The 18,904-nt window shown below is 40.5% G+C and overlaps 1 protein-coding gene across 3 annotated transcripts in view; it reads left to right on the plus strand.

Moving 5' to 3' along the window:
• The window catches only part of akap7 (A-kinase anchoring protein 7), a 53,943-nt gene extending 47,478 nt beyond the window's left edge, over positions 1–6,465 (plus strand). For all 3 annotated transcript variants that reach the window (XM_015050314.1, XM_015050313.1, XM_015050315.1), the window contains one exon: positions 3,580–6,465. In XM_015050314.1, coding sequence (XP_014905800.1) covers positions 3,580–3,794 — 215 coding nt within the window. In that variant the 3' untranslated portion in view covers positions 3,795–6,465. The remainder of the gene's footprint in view (positions 1–3,579) is intronic.
• The last annotated feature ends 12,439 nt before the right edge of the window (positions 6,466–18,904 follow it).

The raw sequence follows: 18,904 nt of genomic DNA on the forward strand, positions 1-18,904 counted from the left end.
GATTGAATCATGTAAAGGCGGCCATGATTTATGCTGACCGCTCTGACTCTGTCGCACATCTTCTGCCACATTAAAGGCAGACGAGGTTGGAAGTCTAACAAGTTGGACGTGAATGCCGCTAGAAATTCACTTCTTCTCAGAGCTGTCTCAGTTCTTTACTACCAACAAACAACTCGTTTTTCATGTACAGGCTTAAACCATCCAACTTAAAAACTGGATTTTATAAACGCCTCACTGAGTCTTCTTCAAAAACCCTGAGGAATTGCTATTGGTGGAGACCAGCAGCAGTTTTGGAGTGGTGGCTTTTACAAAAAGTAAAATTGTCTAATTCTAGTCCTCCAGCTGACATCTCTGTCTCTCTTGAACAAACTGGGTAAGAATATCGCACCCAAATCAGAACTGAATCAAAGCTTCTTTGTTACATAATGTAGAAACCAGTCCAGCATGTTGCCGTTTTCAAAAATAGACCCTCTGCTGTCGTTCCCTATTCTGCTCTCTACTGCTTAGGATTCTGATCCTCCGTTTATCGTATAGCTAGCTGCGCCTTTAAGATTTGTTTTTATGTAAATAATGTCTGATCTGTGAATGAACAGAGAAAGCAACAAAGATGTGAGGTCGAAACGCTAAGGAGAAATGAGCAGGCTTTTTAATCTTCTCCCTGCGATTTGACTCTGACCGTTGCCGACCTCGTCGTCCTCTCAGGCAATCTCACTCTTCTTCCTGCATTCACTCTTTTTCTGCAAAGCGTAAAAAGGCCCCACTCTGCCCGATGACAAAACAAACATACGGGCCCAGTGGGATTTTAGGCCAGTGACGATTAGCTGGAGGATCTCCTTCCAGTCTTTAGTAATCAGATGATGACGTGATTATAACAGAGATGTGTGTGTGTGTATACCTCAGACCAACCGAATTGCTGCCTGGTTTTTCCATTACCCGCCGCCCCGGCTTGCTGCCTGCCTGCCAACTGTAACCGTATTTCTACGTGAATTATTGACTTTATGTCCATCTTACAGTTTCTCCTCGCCGCCGTTTGGCCGGTCCATCTTCCCTGATTTGACCCCTAAACCCCCCCTGTTTGCCTTTCATTTTCTCCGCAGCCTTCGCAGAGTGATCAAGAAATTAAGCGGGCTAAAGAAATAGTTTTTTCTCATTACTGGAGAAAAATGGCAAAATTCAGAGGAGCTGAGAGATAACGGTTGTCATAACATCCTTTCTTCTGTGGAGACATCCAGATTTTAGCTGCTTGGTTCAGGCTATGATTAGCGAGGATGCTCATATATTATCTTCAGAATTATAATAATTATTTTCTGCATTTATCTAAATGTATTTGAGGGGGAAAATAAACCCTGAGAAACCTCCTGCAGAATGTTTGCAAAGCGGATCATTAAACATTTTTTCACCTCTTCCAATGATGGAGCGAAAAACTGGCTACTTGATTATAGGTTTGAAAGTTTGAATCTCACCGAGTTTGCTGTTGAATGAAGAAGCAGTCGTGTTTGACATGCGATCGACTCAGTTGACAGTGACTTGAATCTCGAGTGAAAGCGAAGAATATCGACGTCGTCGTTCACAACAACTGCTTCTGTTCTCTGACTGAAATCCTATAACTTGCAAATGACTTTCTGCTTCAGACGGTGACGTGTTAATATATTTAAAAATTTATATCTTTCCTAAACCCCGTTCACATCACGCTCGGTGAAAACAAATATTGTTTTTCTTGTCCTACAGACAAAAAAAAAAATAACATTCTTCTCTTTATCTGCAGTGTTTTGTGAAGTCTCCTACGGTTTTATGTTCTTTTCAACAATAATTGGAGAACAGAAATGTTTACAGTGGAGGCCCTGCGGAGGTGTTCAGCTGCAGGGCGCTCTTGACAAACTGTTTTGTTTAAAGCAGACTTAACAAGATCTCACTTTAGCTCCGCAGTCACGGCTCTGCGATTTCTCATCGCAGCGCTGTTTTTAATAGTCCGGATCCTCCGGTGTCGAGCTGCGTCTTTCATCTGGCGTTACACTTCCCAGAGTTGGATCTTTCTCCGTTTAGGTTTGCTAGCGTGACCCGCGCTGCACTTCCTCTCAAAGCCTCCAGCAGCTCTGCAGACTCTCGTTCCCGAGACTTCGTCGAACAATTAGCCCTTTTTTGGAAGCTGAACAGGTCACACACATTTGTACTGTTGGTTACACACGTTCAAGACGCTAGCATTTATATGCCGTATAATGTATTCCAGACTTGTCTTTGTAAAGCCTAATATTTTTCCATCCAACCTACTCGCAGTTAGGCACTACTGTGTGCTTACCTGCCGCAGAAAATCTCTGTAAAATACAAGACTCTATAAACACATCAGGAGGCAGACTGTCTGCCTCCCTATCTTTGTCCATAAATGATGGCTTCATATCTTCTCCTATTCCCTGCTGTTCATTCTGTAATATAAGGTTGTCAATAATTTGAACCTGAAAAGTAGATGATGTTAATAGCATCTAATCAGAGAGTTCTTCTACAGTGGCCTAGAAGGGTCAACAAAATGCAAAAACCACAATAAAACGGCAAAAGCCACAGTGATGCTGTCTTTTAGCTTCACTTCCATTTTCTCTTTTGCATTTTGTTGATCCTTCCAGGCCACCGTAATAAGCTGTATGCATATTCTTGATTTGCAGCTTTTAAAAGCTGGTTTTTGGTTGCATTGTGACTGTTTTAATCTTAACAAATCTGAAAGCACAACTGTGAGAGAGTATGGTAGTTCACAACTTACTTTTGTAGTTTTTTTTTAGAGCTGAATTTGTTTCTGCAGCACAGATTTAAAAAAAAAATGGTGACAGGAGGAGGCATGATAAAGGTCAGCTGTCTGCTGACGCTGTATCTGGCATGTCTGATGAGACGAGTCTCTCTAGTCGCCCCGATAACCAGAAAAAAGCAAAGAGGACTTAATTTTCTCGATAGCTTTGGAGGGAAATGTCTTTCCTGACATTAAAACCTGCCGTAAATCAGATCGAGGATATGTCTGAGTAAAGAGGGAGGCGGGTTGGTGTTTGATGTCATGTCATATTGTGAATCCATTGAGAGACAGAGACAAAGAGGAATGAGAAGTCGACACATGGTGATGGAGACCTTGTTGAACTGCAGAAGTTGTTACTTTATTGTTCTTAGTAAAGCTCTAAAGGATCGAGGTTTTAATTTGAATACGAGAGTCTGAAGCAGTTTGTTTGAAGTGACGAAATGGCAGCACATGCTGAAAACCTGTTCCTACATTTGGGAGTGTTTGCATCAGCATCAAAAACCCCACGGTTCGATCCATCAATCAAATCTTATTTGTATAGCACATTTCAGCAACAAGGCATTTCAAAGTGCTTTACATCATAAAAACACAGTCATGCAACACAGAGTCAGCAGTCGAAACATTACAATTAGTCAAGTGCCGATCGTTAAATTCTTAATGGATTATGCTTCAAAGGCGACGCTAAACAGCGTTTCAGCAGTTTTGCTGTTTTCTGGAAATTTGTTCCAGATTTGTGGTGCATAGAAGCTGAATGCTGCTGTTATATCAACTTTTTTTTTTTTTTTTTCTCCACTTCTTCCCCTCAGGTGGACGCCGCCGCTCGGAGCCCGACGAGGCCGAGCTGCTGAGGGTCAGCAGGAGGTTGGTGGAGGACGCCGTCAGCCGCGCCTTGCAACAGTACAAGCAGGAAACGCTCCAAAACGGGGGCGGGCCCAACGCCGCGGCGCTCCAGACGCCTGGAAGCACGGAGGAGACGAAGACGGACACTACAGCTAACTCCTCCACGGACAACAGGAAGTGACATCTTTGCGCGGAGGCGCACAGACTCTGAACGTCCAGCGGCCCAGAAAAGATCAGCCAAGCCTGGCTAAGCAGGAGGGAGCGGGGCGCTAAGACCCGCCCTCAAAGCCAGAACCAATCAGAGCACGCCTCCCACCTGAGCTAGCTGGGCAAACATGCTCAATAATTAGATAATATAGCTTAACGTCCTAGCAGCGGTGACTGTCCTAGCAGGACACCCTGCTAATTAATTTGCCGCTGTCCAGACATGGACGTATGTGAAGCACTCCTTTAAACACAGGCTTCACCATGAGCTGCCACAACAAACTGCCCATTCAGAGAAGAGAGGGTTCAATTTTCTAGGAAACGTTGGTTCGACTTCATCTGCGCTCCGAATGAGCTCGGAGGACGTCCTTACTGTCAGTTTCATCGCTCATCACTGTGTGGCCACGAGCTGGACTGACTCACCGAGGCCGGATTCTTCCAACTTGAGTCCAGAGTGTCCGACTTTGGTCCTCTCTCGCCTTCGTTTGTCCGGCTGCTGTCTTCAGGGCACGGATTTTCTTTAACCTTCCAGCATTTTAACCGTTCAGACATCTGCCTCCACCAGGTCACAGAAACACAAGCTTCACGTGTCGTGTGAGAGTCCTGCATTACCCAAGTGACAATCATTTTAGCTCGGCGGCTGCTGATGGCGGGTTTTGAAGCCGATCCGGACTCCAGCGTCCAGCTTCTTCCACGCAGTGCATTAAAATAACAGATTAATAACACTAACGTCGCACAGTTCAGGAGGCCTGGAGGCAGCGAACGCCAGAAAACAACACAACGACTCGTTGCCAAGAACACATCTGTACTTGATCAATGCCAAAACTGACACCATTGTTTTGCTTTCCTATCCACTGTCTGTTCTGTCTGAAAGAGTGGAGATGTGAAACGGGAGTATTTATTTTATGTCTGCCGTTTTAAAATCTGAGGCAAACTCTTCGCACCGAATTGTCGAAGACATGCCTTTTTTTTTTCCTTCTGGACGTTTTTAATCGTAATCCGAGAAGCTTTTGTTTGGTGAAAAAGGTGCGGGCAGCGATTCCGATGAAAACTCACGAGCTCCTAAGTTTACTAACTTCCATTTGTTTCTCGTTTTTGATTTTAATTGTCTTTGAGTCGCGTGCGGCTCTGCAGATTATTACAGATTATTTAATGAATTCACGGAGAAAGCTCCCGGACATATGTGACAGTGAAGTGTAAAAGAAAGATAAACAGAGTAATTTCATGACTTTTAAAGTTTAATTTGCTTTGATGCGGAAGCGGAATCTGTTCTCTGGAAGTGAAATATAATTTAATGTTTTTTTTATTTATTTCTGCTATCTACAAGTAAAATTACATTTTTGAAAAACTTAAAAGCACAGAATTTTAAATTTTTCTTTTAAACTGCCTTTTTAAATTATTATTTCAGCTTTGGTGGTGGCATTACAACAAGTTTTTGTGATTATAAGTTTGTTGTAACTTGGCGTAATGATAAGTAGGTAACATTTCTAAATGGGGTGAAAATATCTCCTAGATGTCAACCTTTGGTTTAAAATTTTGTAGTAAAATAAAAAAAAAAAAACTACCAAACAAATGTGGAAACAACCTTTGTGTTGAATCCAAGCTATTTGCAGTTTTGTTTCTTAGAATCCAAACAGCTTGGAGCTCGAAATTACAGTTCAGTCCCTGTGAAATCCACTGAACCACCGTCACTGTGGGCAGCACCTCGTTCTGGTGGACGTTGGAGGCTTTTTGTTTGTTTGCTTTGATCTTTTGCTGTCACCAGATCCTTAAATCTCCATGGAAAATCCCCTTTAAATACAAAAGTTCTCCTGTTGGCCTCTGTGACTGTTCATCTGTCTCTGAAAGCCTGCGTGTATGTATGTGTGTGTATGTGTGTGTGTGTGTGTGTTCTCATTCACATCGTGTACAAGAGTTGTTTGATCAGTGGATCCCCTTAGAAACTCCTGTCTGTATCAATCAAGACACCATTTTGTCCTGCGTCAACGACAAATGGGCCTTTTCTGTTTGTCTTTCCATGTATCCACATGTATGTTGGGCGATGTGTGTGTACGAGTGTGTGTTCTTTGTACCGTGTATTGTACATCTTGTTCTGCCATGTCTGAACAATAAAACGGGATATAAGATTTAAAACCAACATCTATCTCTCTGTCTCCTTGGTGTAGATATACATAAAACATGACTGTAATTGACTGTGTACCCTCTGTATGCTGAAGGTAAAACCATTTTAGAGGAGCGACTCTCATGCATAGAGTCTAGTTCTTAAAGGAGTACACACACCTTTTACCAGGACGGTCGACTCTTATTTGAGATCTGGATTTGGATCAATGTCCAATTGGTTTTTTTTTTCTTCTTTTTAATCTCAAACATAATAATTTTATCCTGGATCTGTTTTCTTTTTGAGAGCTGCAAACATATTCAGGGTTTTCAAGCTGTCACAAAATGTTTTGAATGGGACCTCAAGTACTCCCAAACCATCGTTGGCGATCGGTTTTGGGAACAAAGCAATTTAGAGGTAAAAATTTGCAATTTGCACATCCACTGTTTATTAATCGGGGCTTTTACAAACTGTGAAAATTCAACACTCCAGGCACATTTAATGGGTTCATTTGCAGTTTTAAGCCTCAATTTTTTTTTTTTTTTTTTTTGCTAAACTACTTTAATTATAAGCCAGCATTTTCACTTTGAGTGCACCCACACAAGTGCTGATTGAGTTGCCTCAATATACCAAAAACGAGAGGGTACTGCGGTGAAAACAGAAAATACTTTCACAAAAAATGTGTAATTCGTGTGGAGCACAGTAGAGTATTGTCAATAAATAATATTTTGTATGACTACAGGCTGAAGGATTTTATTTGGAGTATCCTGGAAGCAAAAACAATGGATTTGATTTCAATAATTCTACTTTACAATGTAGGACCAAGACTAGCTGACAAGACAGCAGCATAAGATTAAAGTAAATGTTGTTTTCAAAGATTTTAATTCAGGATTGTGAGATTAACTCAAGCGAGTCATATCCAGTTCAGAATTATGTGGGGAAAATGTAAGAGTGCTCATTCTATTTTCTTTTTTTTAAGACACTTGTACTCCTTTTTACTCAGTGACATCTGATTTTTTTTTTTCGGTTTTCTCACTCTTATAAGAGAACATTGGCATCTTAATTGGGAAATTTTGAAAAAATGATTTCCAATTCTCAAGAATCGCAACCAGAAGGTCCTGCCACATTTTGCATTTTAAAGCATTCTAATTTTAAGCTAGTGTTTACACTTTGAACACACCCACACAAGCTCTGCTTGGCCTGCGCGTGCAGACCAAAGGGGAGGGAGGACAGCAATAAAAACAGAAAATATTTTCACACGGATTCAGCCATCTTTATTTCAAACCTCAGTGAAACCTGGGTTTGAAATAAGACGTTGTATTACCATAAATTTGCTTTAGAGATCAGCTTTTTTCCTGAAAAAGACTGGCAGCTAAAATATGCAAATTTTTTTCAACAAAGTAGGAGAGTGAGAACATAAAATGTTAACAATACAACACATTTAACATCGTACAACAAAGAAAGCATTAGCAATAATGTAGCTCCTGAGTCTTCCAACACTAGAGCAGATAAAGTAATAATACTGACATTTTACAGGCTTCTCTTTCCTGACATTTGAAAAACAAAATAAAATAAAAATAAAAAGCTGTGTCGGTTCCGTGGCTTTCCTCGGCATTATCAAGGACACCTTTTAATAAATGAAAAAAATAAGTGCCAAGTCTGTGAAATGGGTCACGGCGGGTGCCGCCAACACGACATGGAAAAACTAAGAAGCTCCTACATTTCACAGCTTCCCTCGTAATGCGAGTATCTGTTGAATCACGCTGAGTAAAGCAGGCTTGGTGAGGGTGTGATTTATTAGCTGGCTGACCTATCTGTCCGTGATTTCGGGGTGGCGGGCGGGCGGCTTCACACTCAGCGCGACTCGTCCGCGGTCGGAGAGAAAACCAGCAGCTTGCCAAATAGGACCGTCAGCGGCGTCATGATCCATGCGGCGATGTGGCTGAGGGCGGTTAGCGAGCTGCTCTGGCAACGTGACCGAGTTTGTCTGAGGACAGATGGTGTCGTAAAAAAAAAACGATCTTAAAAATGACCCCCTTCGAGCCCTAATTGGGTGTAAATGTAGCAGACTCGTGTTTCATATAAGGTTTCAGAAATAGGAGTGTGTCGTGAAATCGTATCCGCCGTTAAGCGGAGCCCAAAGCAGCTGGGTTCATTTAAATGTATTACTGGCACTCAAAAACACATTTGAATGTCCGAAATGTGGTTGTTGTAAAATACGTACTGAAACAATACCCGAATGTCACGCTGCTGAATGTCTTTTGTCCTAAATTATTGAAGGTGAATATTCATGAAGCCTGTTTAATAAGGACCACCTGGGCTTCTTCCCCAGACACAACTGTGACTTTGAATACTTAAGTGCACATTAAGCTGAAAATATGAGCTGTTCTTGTTCACCTTTAGCATTTCATCACTCTCTTTTTTTTTCCTCTTGTCACTGCGTATCAGCTATTCCTCCATCAAAATACTGCTAATCTGTTTAATTTCCAAAATATATGCTTTCAGATTTCTTATATTTTTTGCTTGTTTGCCACCCGTACGTGTTTCATATTGTTAAACTTTTTTTTCATCAAAGATAACCCTAGCAAGTACAAAACTGTCAAGCTATTTTTTTTTTCATTTAATTGAAGGGGAAAAGGCTGAAAACCAGCCATCTTTCTGTAAAACTGCACCTCATTCTGAATTATGAATCTATGATTTACAACTCCTTTTTTTTTATTTTAATTACACTTTATAGCCACAATCAGGCCTAATCACTGCCAGATATGGACAAGTGTTTTCCAGCTATTTTTTATTTTTTTTTTGTGACGTTTTAGTTCTTACAGAGCAATCTAAACACACACACAAAAAAAGTTGCAAAACCTGGCCCCTGTTCATGGAGTGAGTGTAAAGCAGCTCTTTTGCTTGTTCAGTACAGTGTGTGTACGTGATGTTGTGCATGTTGTGTGTGTGTGCACTCTCTGATGCCCACAGGGTTTGTTCTGTGCTTTTTACTCTGGTTGACAAAATATCTCCTTTTATTCATTTCTATTTTAGTGCGCCATCTCTGCCTCAGAGAACAAATGTATCTCTGGGAGAGTGTGGGTAAAAGAAAAACAAAAAAAAACACAACTAAGTGCTCATGCATCTGGCCGTCTCACTGGCATCTCTCATATGTATGCAGCTCCGTCAGCTGCACAACTGTAAGAGATAAGTGAAAGCAGAAGCGGTGTCGCTGAAGCTGAGAGCTGAAAACGAGCAATTATCGTCATATTAATTTTAAGAAAATGAGGGGAGGCGGGGGCACGCGGAGGGAGGGTGAGTGAAAAGAAGAGCAATTATTTGCAGCGGAGAGCTCAGCTGTGAGGCGACACAAACATGATCAGAATATGAACAAGTTTCCGTCACCCAGAGAGAGAAGAAAGAGAGAAAGAGAGGGAGAGAAAACCTGCTTCAAATAATGACGCCATCTCTGTGGCGCACACCCAGGGAAGCACAAATTACAGAAATCCTTTCAGCAGTCACGGCAAATCACCTAAAGACGTGTCTGTTCCAAGATCAGATCATCAAAGACCGTAGTTCAGTCTGAAGTCCTGGTCCTTAGCTTATTCCTGCTTCCTGTAAAACAAACCAGACACCTTAGGAGCTCTTCATGAAGCCCAGGTAAACTCGGACAGTGATTCATGGACTAGGACCTTTGGTCTTTAAGCAGAGAAACATTTAATAACATGTAATCTTGTTCTCTTCAAAACAATTTGCCAATTTTTCCAGATAGTGATTTTGAGAATGCTGCTCAACATCAGCGTGTTAAGATGTTACTCATTCCTTTGTTTCCTTTACTTAATGCCTTTAAGTACTAAAATGGGTATTTTTTCCCTTTTTATTAGCGTTAACAAATGAAACATAAATTAGCAAATCAAAGAGTTGTTAGCCCTTTTTTTAGCTTCTTACTAAAATATTTCATTCATAATATGTATCTTTAACAACTGGAACGTTAAAAGAGATGTCGGATTGGTTAATGTGCTTTGTGATGTGTTTGTCTTTAAGTTGAGATTTAAACTTTTTAAAGTATTAGATAATCTATGTTTGATTACATTAGTCAAAAAATAATATTTTTGTGAATATTATTAGAGAAACAAGCTTTAGTACTTTCTTTAAATGACTTTTTATAGCTATATATATATATATATATACATATATATATATATATAGTTGAATTATCTTAAAATGATATGTAGACTGTTATCCACCTGTGACTTTGAGCTTATTGGTTTTTAAATGTTAAAAATCCTGAGTTCATTCTTTCAGAAAACCTCGTCTTCTTGCCCCACAGTGTTTGTTGGTTAGTTCACAAGAGATTCAAAACTGAAAATAAAAAAAGTCTAAAGTGGGTCAGAATGCATTTCTGTGGGGCACTAAAAGCCAGAAATCATTTTAGTTAATTAAATTTACATTCTGCTGTGGGTATGGACGCGTTTTACAGCTTTTTCTGCAAACGGTAAGAGGAGTCGGGGTAATGAGAAATGTTTTTTTTTTTTTTTTCACCGTCCCCTATTAATTACGAATAAACCGCTCAGGAAAAAAAAAGAGCTTAGAGTGGAGTATGTAATGCGCTTTTTGCAGTCTATTTTTGGACCAGTTTTATCACAGCTGAGCCAAATCTCAGCCTGGTGTGAGCGCAGGCAGAGGCTCCTCTGGACAACTCGGATGATTATTCTGGAGGCCAAATAAACTCTTCATCATATGTTTCTGTGACCTCATCTTGGCTTCCTTCTTGGTCATGGAAACACTTTCAGAATCAGACTGTTCACGTCTAGCCGTGTTTACTTTCCTTTGGATGGTAATAACGTTAAAACAGCTTGTTTTCGTGAGCTTTTTTTTTTTTTTTTTGTGAATTTTGAACCGAATGAGGGAGATTATTACTGAGGAAAGTTTATGGAAGTGATTTTTTTTTTTTTTTTTTGCAGTAGATGTTGTGCTCAAACATCATCAGCCTCCTGGTGCACTCAGCATGACCTCGATTGTGGCTGCAGTTTCTCCCTATTTGGGGCATTTGTCTTTTTCTCACCAAAACAAACTTTAAAAATCTATGAATGAATCAAAGCAGCTTTTGCACCAGGCATTTTTGCTGCGTTAAGAGGATTATTTGTGAATCAGCGAAACATGAGGTGGCAAATGTGAAAATGCACAAAGAGAGGAGAATGGAATGCAGCAACTATCAACAAATCTAATACGCCGGCGCCTTTTATTGACATCATTTCATAAAGATTTGAGTAATAAATGGTTACAGATGCATTGAAAACATGTATGTGTGTGAACTGGTAACATTCATTTGGTCAGACTTTTTGTTCCACAAAAATACAAGCATGCGATAATAAACATACTGCTTCAGCCCATTAACAACAAACATTAAAATGAACTTACCTTCCAGACTCCTCCAGACAAAAATGAAGACAAAACAGAAAAAAATAAAATAAAATAATATTTCTTCTTCAGTATCCCCACAAATACATGCCATAATGTTGACAAAATAAGAATAAGGAAGCATATTCAGTTGTATGAAGTGCATGCAAGGTCTTCTTAATGATGCTGTCTGAAAGGCAGATCATCTATCCAAAAGCTGCCCTGGGTGCTGAAAGACGGCAATAAAACGTAATGAATTTTTCATTGGTTTGGTTGTGGTTGTCCATAGCCAGTTAAAGATGAGCGTTTACACTCTGTGAAAGATTCCTCTAAATCGTGTGCGGTATTTGTGGCTAACGCGGCTTCAAGAGCCGTGCACAGATGACAAACGGAAAGGAAGAAACTGCGGATTTGTTGACGCCTCACTTCCAGCCACATCTTTGGCGAATGCAGCTCTGATTCACGTCGATAAGCGAGTTACCTGCGGTCGCCTCGGAGCGTTTGTTTGATCCGAGTTTCCACGTCCATATCGACTATTTTAATACAGCTTTTAATATCTTCAACGCACCGCCACCCCACATTCTCCTTTTCAAGCTGCGTCGGTCCTAATCAATGTCACGTCCACTGTTGTTGATGGCTGCTTGGCAACCGAGACCCCCCGGGGGCTTTGTTGTTGCCATCCTTTAGCCTTCCTACAAGTGCATGAGATAACACAGAGCAAAAACAACTGAGCTAAAAACAACTCAGTGCATAAGTATTCACACTCTTCAGCTTTTTTTTTGTTTGTTTGTTTTTCAAGCAACCGTGAACGTGAACCTGTCTGCTGTAGCTCTGGCTGTGCGTTTAGGCTCGTCGTCTCAAACATCTCATGCTCAAACTTTGACGCCTTCACAGAACAGTTGGATTAATGCAGAAATCAAATTATACAGAAGTGGACACCAACAACTGGAACAGGAAAAAAATAAAAAAACTGGGAAAAGTTTAAAGGGAATACGAAGCCTTTTCCAAGGCAGCCTCCAAACATAAACGGTCTCTCTCAAACGTCCAAACAAATTATCCAGGCAAACTACCGTCTAACTGCTGAGAAGGTCAGAGAAAAGATGCAAACGGGCGGTGTGTTCTCATGATGAAGTGTTTACCAGAATCCAGTCTGTTCGACACACACACACACGCACACACACACACACACACACACACACACACACACACACACACACACACCAGCTGCACTCATAGGCTCCAACACACGCCAACCTCTTCTGAACAAACAAACAGCTCCGGCTGCTGAATATGTTCAAGCGTTGTTTTGGTCTGACAGATGCTCAGCAGCAAAGACGAGACAAACTTCAACTTTTTTAATCGATTCCTTGGGGTTCCAGCGGCCTGCAGACAGAAGATGGAGAGCAATTATTATATATTTTTACTGGATAAGGATAATATTACTGTGTTTTTTGTTTGTTTTTTTATCATTAGACAGATTATCTTGGTCACACGTGTACACTGAGAAGCAGCAATGCCTCAAAAAACCCATTTAAAGTTTTCTACCATCACTGATTTAATCACAAACATCTTTTTTTTCTTTTTTTAATTTGGGATTCCAATTTAAAATGGGTTATATTTGCACTGATGGCTGCAGTAATTCCTTGCAATATATGACTAAAATCAACTATCCTGCTCGTTGACATCTCTCATAGTCTGAAACAGGCGCTCTGATCACCAGTGACAGACTGAGAGTAATCAGCAAAATGAAAACATTTATTTTTAAATCCACACAGTTTGAAAGTAAATTTTCATTAAAAAAAAAACAAAAAACATTTCAGTCACTGAATAGCAGATAAATAACATTTACTTTTTACCCTTTCTATGCAGATCTGACCAGAATTCAGGTGAGATTTCCAATTAAGTGCCAGGAAGAAGAAAAAAGAAACGATCGACAAACATCTCAGAGGACAACACTGCCTGCGGTCACTTTGGTCCATCCATTAATCTCCTCTCTTCTCTCCTCTGTTCCTCCCCAATCAGTCTCCCACTTCTTTATCTTCGACTATCTGCTGCTGGTTGAAGACGTACGATGGCCGGAGAAGGAACCGAACGTAAAGGTGAAGAGTTAATTAAGCACAGCAAAAATACTTCAAGGTAGTGAGCCAGAAAGACACAATACACACACACACACACACACACACACACACACACACACACACACACACACACACACGCACACACATATCGACCCCAATAAATTCAGTTACTGAGGCAACCTCAGTTGAGGAGAATTGGAACGGTGCAGGTGTGTTTAGCTCAGAGCTTCTCATTTGAAACTAAATTAATGAAAGGTTTGGATTACTCATGACTGCTGTGCGGGGAAAGCAGCGATTAAACAAAAAAGCCAGCGATGCAAACGCTTTGCAGATGGAAATCTTTAACGTGAGACAAATGGAGACTTCGGGGGGAGGCTATCAAACACTTAGATCAGGTTGCATTGTCTAATTCCCTTTAAAAAAAAAAAGTCAGACGTCATCAGAAAGTGTGGACAAGCAAAAATACCCAAACATTTCTTACTATATTCTGCTCTTTGTAATCGACTGAATATGTTCTGATTGTTCACAGCATCTAAAGCGTTTTGGTGCTTCCTAATTCTCAGGTTCTGCAAGTTTACATAGTTTACATTGTGCCTCTCTCAACACCCAACAGTAAGAAGACCCAAACACCATGCTTGGGCTAACTTGGCCAGCAAATTGCAGCCATCTTCAAACAACCCAAATTGCAAATGTATAAAAACTTTCTGCAACAAGAAAGTGGCTCAAGTAAACTGTACAAGACAGATCAGTTCCAGAAAACACACCTGTGTGGCAGTTTCACTTATTACTGATTCTCACAGACTCACATGCATTTCCTTCAGATTTTCTTTTTTTTTTTTACTCTAGTCATCTTTTGCTTCACATATTCAGTTTTGCAAAGTGTGTTTCACCTTGAAGCATTATTGCTAAAAGCCTTTCACTCTATATAGACTTCTTCAACATGAACTTTAATATAAGAAAACATTAATATTTGTGCCATTTCTATGACAGTCCATTGAATATATGTCAAGATAGTTTAGACATAATGGAAATGTCAAAGGCTAAAAGGAAGGTAAGTGGACCGACAAAGCTATTTGGTTTCATCCTGTAGTGACCCCGTAATGATCCACAACGCATTAAGTTATTTCCACAGGGACGGCGGTGCTGAAGCAACTGACGCACGAACATTAAAATCCTTGCTCACTTTTCCGACCATGTTGTTTGCGCCACATCTGGCATGTTTGTTTGGATGTACTTTTATTGGAATATATCCGAAAATTACATCAAAATAACTAAAAATTCTACATTAGACAGATACAAATATCTGCTGCCAAAGTAAAAAAAATTTTAACGCTTTTCATCAGCAAAAATTATACCAACAGACTGTTTAAAAGCGGGACCTGTAAGATTCTGGTGGAACTGTCCTCATACAACAAGAGAAAAACTTGCTACTCTAATACATTGCATTTTCTTTTAGCTGATATTTCTAAGCTCCATGATGGAAAAATAAACAAAAGCCTTCACCTAAAGCTCAACTTCATAATTCAAAACGGCCGCTGCATTTTTTTATTTTTTTTAATTTAGTGATAGTAGATCAAGCTAAATACGCTTGTTATCATCTTGTAATGTTTAGTGGTTAGGTTGTTGCTACGTTGAAGAATTAGCACAGCTAAATGTTCAGCTCTCCTTGATTGAAATCATTTCTTCTGTCAGTGCCAGTTTTTGATGCGGACCATAAGGGACGTTTCCCAGGGCAACACGAGACGATGGGGCGCACAAGCACCATACTACCTCTGGCACAAAAGCAGAACATTCCAGTAAATTATATTTTTTTCACAAAAGCAGAGATATATTTGAACAGCTGGACGGGATGAGAGAAACTCATGACTTCGAAACCCCATGAATTGACTCCACGCGGGGGAGGATGCAAACGTAAGCGATTCCACGGCCAATAAGTTTGAGAACCACCTTACAGTGCGTCTTATATCATGGCTTGAGAATGTCACAAGTAGAGGACCTGAAAATATTTATTGTTAAAAAGGTAAAAATGTTTCCAAAGAGTAAAGAGGGAGTAAGTTAGTACCAGAATGGGTGGAAAGCTGCGGTAAAAGTAATTCATAGATCCAGAATCAATATGGAAGGACACATAAATCCTGTCTGCCGGTTCGTTTTCAGCTCATAATCCCTATGGATTGCCAGGCTAAATTTAAACCCAGCCTTCCCACATGACGGTTGCAGCGCTAAAACAAAGACGCACAAACCCAACAAAAGCTTCACCCAACCAACGCTGCGATACTTGGCTGCTTTAGCCGCCACGTCCCACCGGCCGTCGCGTTGCCACGTTACATTTTGGGGTGGGGAGGGTTGAGTTAAATGGATGAGCCACAGGCCATAAGGGTGCTGCACTCTCTGACCTACATCTCTGCCTTATGGGGAGAGAATGTGATGACTCAATCATGCACGCACAGCGCAAAGAACGGGATTAAAGCGCAAGAGAAGCGGTGGAGATCTGATTAGGCCTGCGTGAAACTTTGCGATGCTGAAGCTGCCTGGATGCAAGCCTACGACACTCAACGTGAAGCTGCAAGTGAGGGCGGGCAAGAATTGCATTAGCGCTGTCCTCGCGATGAAAATCACAAGAGACCCTCGAGTCTCTGATGTAATTTGAAGAGACCTTGCATAACATTTGTGTAATTCACTTACAGCTGACCTGGTGACTATCTAATGTGATCTAGAGTGGATATGGGAGAACAATTGATATTTACCTGACCTTATTGTTGGTCTGCTACATAAACACCAAGGTTTTTATGAGGTTTTTATAAGCCCGTGCAGCAGGAATCGACAGGATGGAAGGACTGGAGTGATGCTACAGTCCAAGCAAAGGCAGAAGAGAAGCCAGGAACAGAGCAACTGAGACGCTGGCTCTTCACCGCAGCCTACATTTTCACAATCAATAGTAAAAAGTAACTAGACACCAGAAGGAATCTTCAGATTTTTTTTTTTTTTTAACTCCAGGATTAATACCTGAGGTCTCGTAGATCTAACATGAACTGTTCAAACTTGCCTCTAAATTTTGTTTTGTCTTCGTTGTCCTCTTATATAAAGAAAATAAACAGATATTCAGAAAATGACTCTCTTTAGATGGGGTAATCATCAGAAAAGACAACATGCTGCTTTGATCATTATTTTGGTGACCAATACTGACGCTGGAAAACTACAATCACCAACTCTGGGATTTGGAAAGGATGAACAGCAGGGTGCAATTTCCATTCCATAAGAGGAAACGCCTGTTTTTATGCCCAAATTAGGGCAATCAAGTTTAAAAGCACGGGAGATTACAGTGACGGAATTAATAAATGTTACATAGATCACCAGAATTCATTCTGATACATAAGCACCAGTTGAATATTATCAATGTAAAGGAACTCTTACACTATGTTAAATGTTAGGAAATCCACAATCCAAGTGCATAGAGCAGCTTTAGTAGTCAAATTGAAAAGATTTGTGATAATTATGGATTAAATTACTGTATTAAGTGTAGTTGGTTAGAAAGTTATGCAGTGAAAAGTCGTTAAACAATGTGCCTCTTTCTGGCCTTACAAATATGTTTTTATTATTCCACAAATTTGCTCTTTAATTCAGCTGGCGGTTTGCTACTTTGCATTCATTTTTTTTTTATCGTGTATTCTGGGCATGGAATTGAGGATGTGGGTGCAGAGGGTCACAGATTAGCAGCATTCTTATCATCACACTGAGGCGAAAAAAACTATGCCAAATTTAGGTGCTATCTGAGCAAGGAGATGTTACGTTAAAATTGTGCAAATATTAACAGACTTGTCTTAATCACTGCACCACTTTTTAATTGAAGAATTGTTTGGATTATTAAAATGTGGTCGTCAATGTTTATTTTTGCCTCTTTCTATTCTAGAAAACAAAAACCTTAACTAAGGAAAAAAAAAACTGGAAAACAGCAGGGAGAGAGAAAAAAAATCTCAGAAGGCCATCTGTTTGGATAAGCTGCGAAAACCAAAATATATCAAGAAAAAAAAAATGTATATTTTTGTTAGCAACAATGCCCAGGGCAAAAATAATCTATTCTTTCACTGACTCTTTATTTTCCCTGAAATTGTGGGACATTTGTAAGCGACAAGGATTGGTGACTGAGCAGCTGAATTAGGTGTGCAGGTTATGCTCATGAAAATTTTGCCAAACACGCTTTCCCAATGCCAAACAGATTTTGTGGAGGCAGTGTGATGGTGTGGGGAGGTGTCTCACTCACTGGAAATAAAACAACGCTCATCACTGTTGATTGCAAATCTTCATGCAAAAAGACATCGAGGTAGGTTGGAGAGAACCGGATGGCCTGCCTACAGTCCTGACTCTGGCTACAGCGAACATTGTAGGATCAGATTTCCATCCCACTGCAGGGCCTGAACACGCTGGTGACCAGAATGAGGAGGGATGGAGTGGCAGACCTTTGCTGATGTTCTACGGTTTTACCCACACACAACGTTTTGAATCAGGAGAACTTTCTCTCCACAACTGCCCTGGAGTGACTGCTCTAAAATATGACACAAGCCAGATTACCAACATGTCACGTTCAACAGGAAGTGCACATGCTAGCATTAGCCTAGCACTGCAGCAAACTGCTCTAAACGAAAAGCAGGAGCAAGAACTGAGTTTGTTGAAGACTGGAGCAGTACGTGTGAGGTCAGGCCTTCACATTTCAGGTGAATATTATAGTAGACTTCTGAACTGAACAGCAACATTAATTCGAGGCTGTTCAGTAGATTTCCCGCTAGCTAGGGAAACATTCGCCATCGCCAAATAAAACGGATGCTGCAACATGCCGAGCGGCATTGGTGAGTCAAGTTAGGAGAGACGTAGCACTACTACAGTAGACCATGTACTACTAGAAGACTATAGAGAGTTATTTTACTGCAATTTAAAGCTACTGGGTTTTGTATTCAAGGCCCCGATTTTCACAAAAGCTAGTGCTGGGCCTCAATGGGTTAATATCCTGACCCCCAAAGTCAAACGTTGGATCAAATTTTAAACCTCTGCTGGCCATCTGCAAGGTTTTAGTAACCAAAAAGTAAGAGTTTGTGTATCAAATCCTACTCATTTCTTGAGCCTACTTGTTGCAGTCAAACTCTAAGCTTTGTATAGTGTTGACCTAAATATTTTAGCACTTTATTCTGGCAAAAATACACAGGTGTAAAAAAAAAAAGTGTTTTGTCTTCTTGGACCAGAAATATGGCGGCTGATGTTCAAGAAAAGAATATGGTTTGTAAAAATAAATGTTGGGACTCCCCCTACTGGCATACAGCCGCAACACAGCCGATATATTGTGTATGACAGCACATCAGTTTGCTCTTGCATGCTTGACACTTTGATGACCTGCTTGAGAGTGACGGTCAAAGAAAAGGTGTTTCTCCAGAGAGAAGAATGAGGATAAAATGACCTGACAGGTTCAAATCTGGGCCAACAGGAGGCTAAGAAGTAGAGCAACAAAAAATAATAATAGAAGAGCCAAGGAAAAATATTAAG

This window comes from Poecilia latipinna, unplaced genomic scaffold, assembly GCF_001443285.1.
Source record: "Poecilia latipinna isolate Pla-1442-1.1 unplaced genomic scaffold, P_latipinna-1.0 Scaffold985, whole genome shotgun sequence".
Taxonomy (NCBI): domain Eukaryota; kingdom Metazoa; phylum Chordata; class Actinopteri; order Cyprinodontiformes; family Poeciliidae; genus Poecilia; species Poecilia latipinna.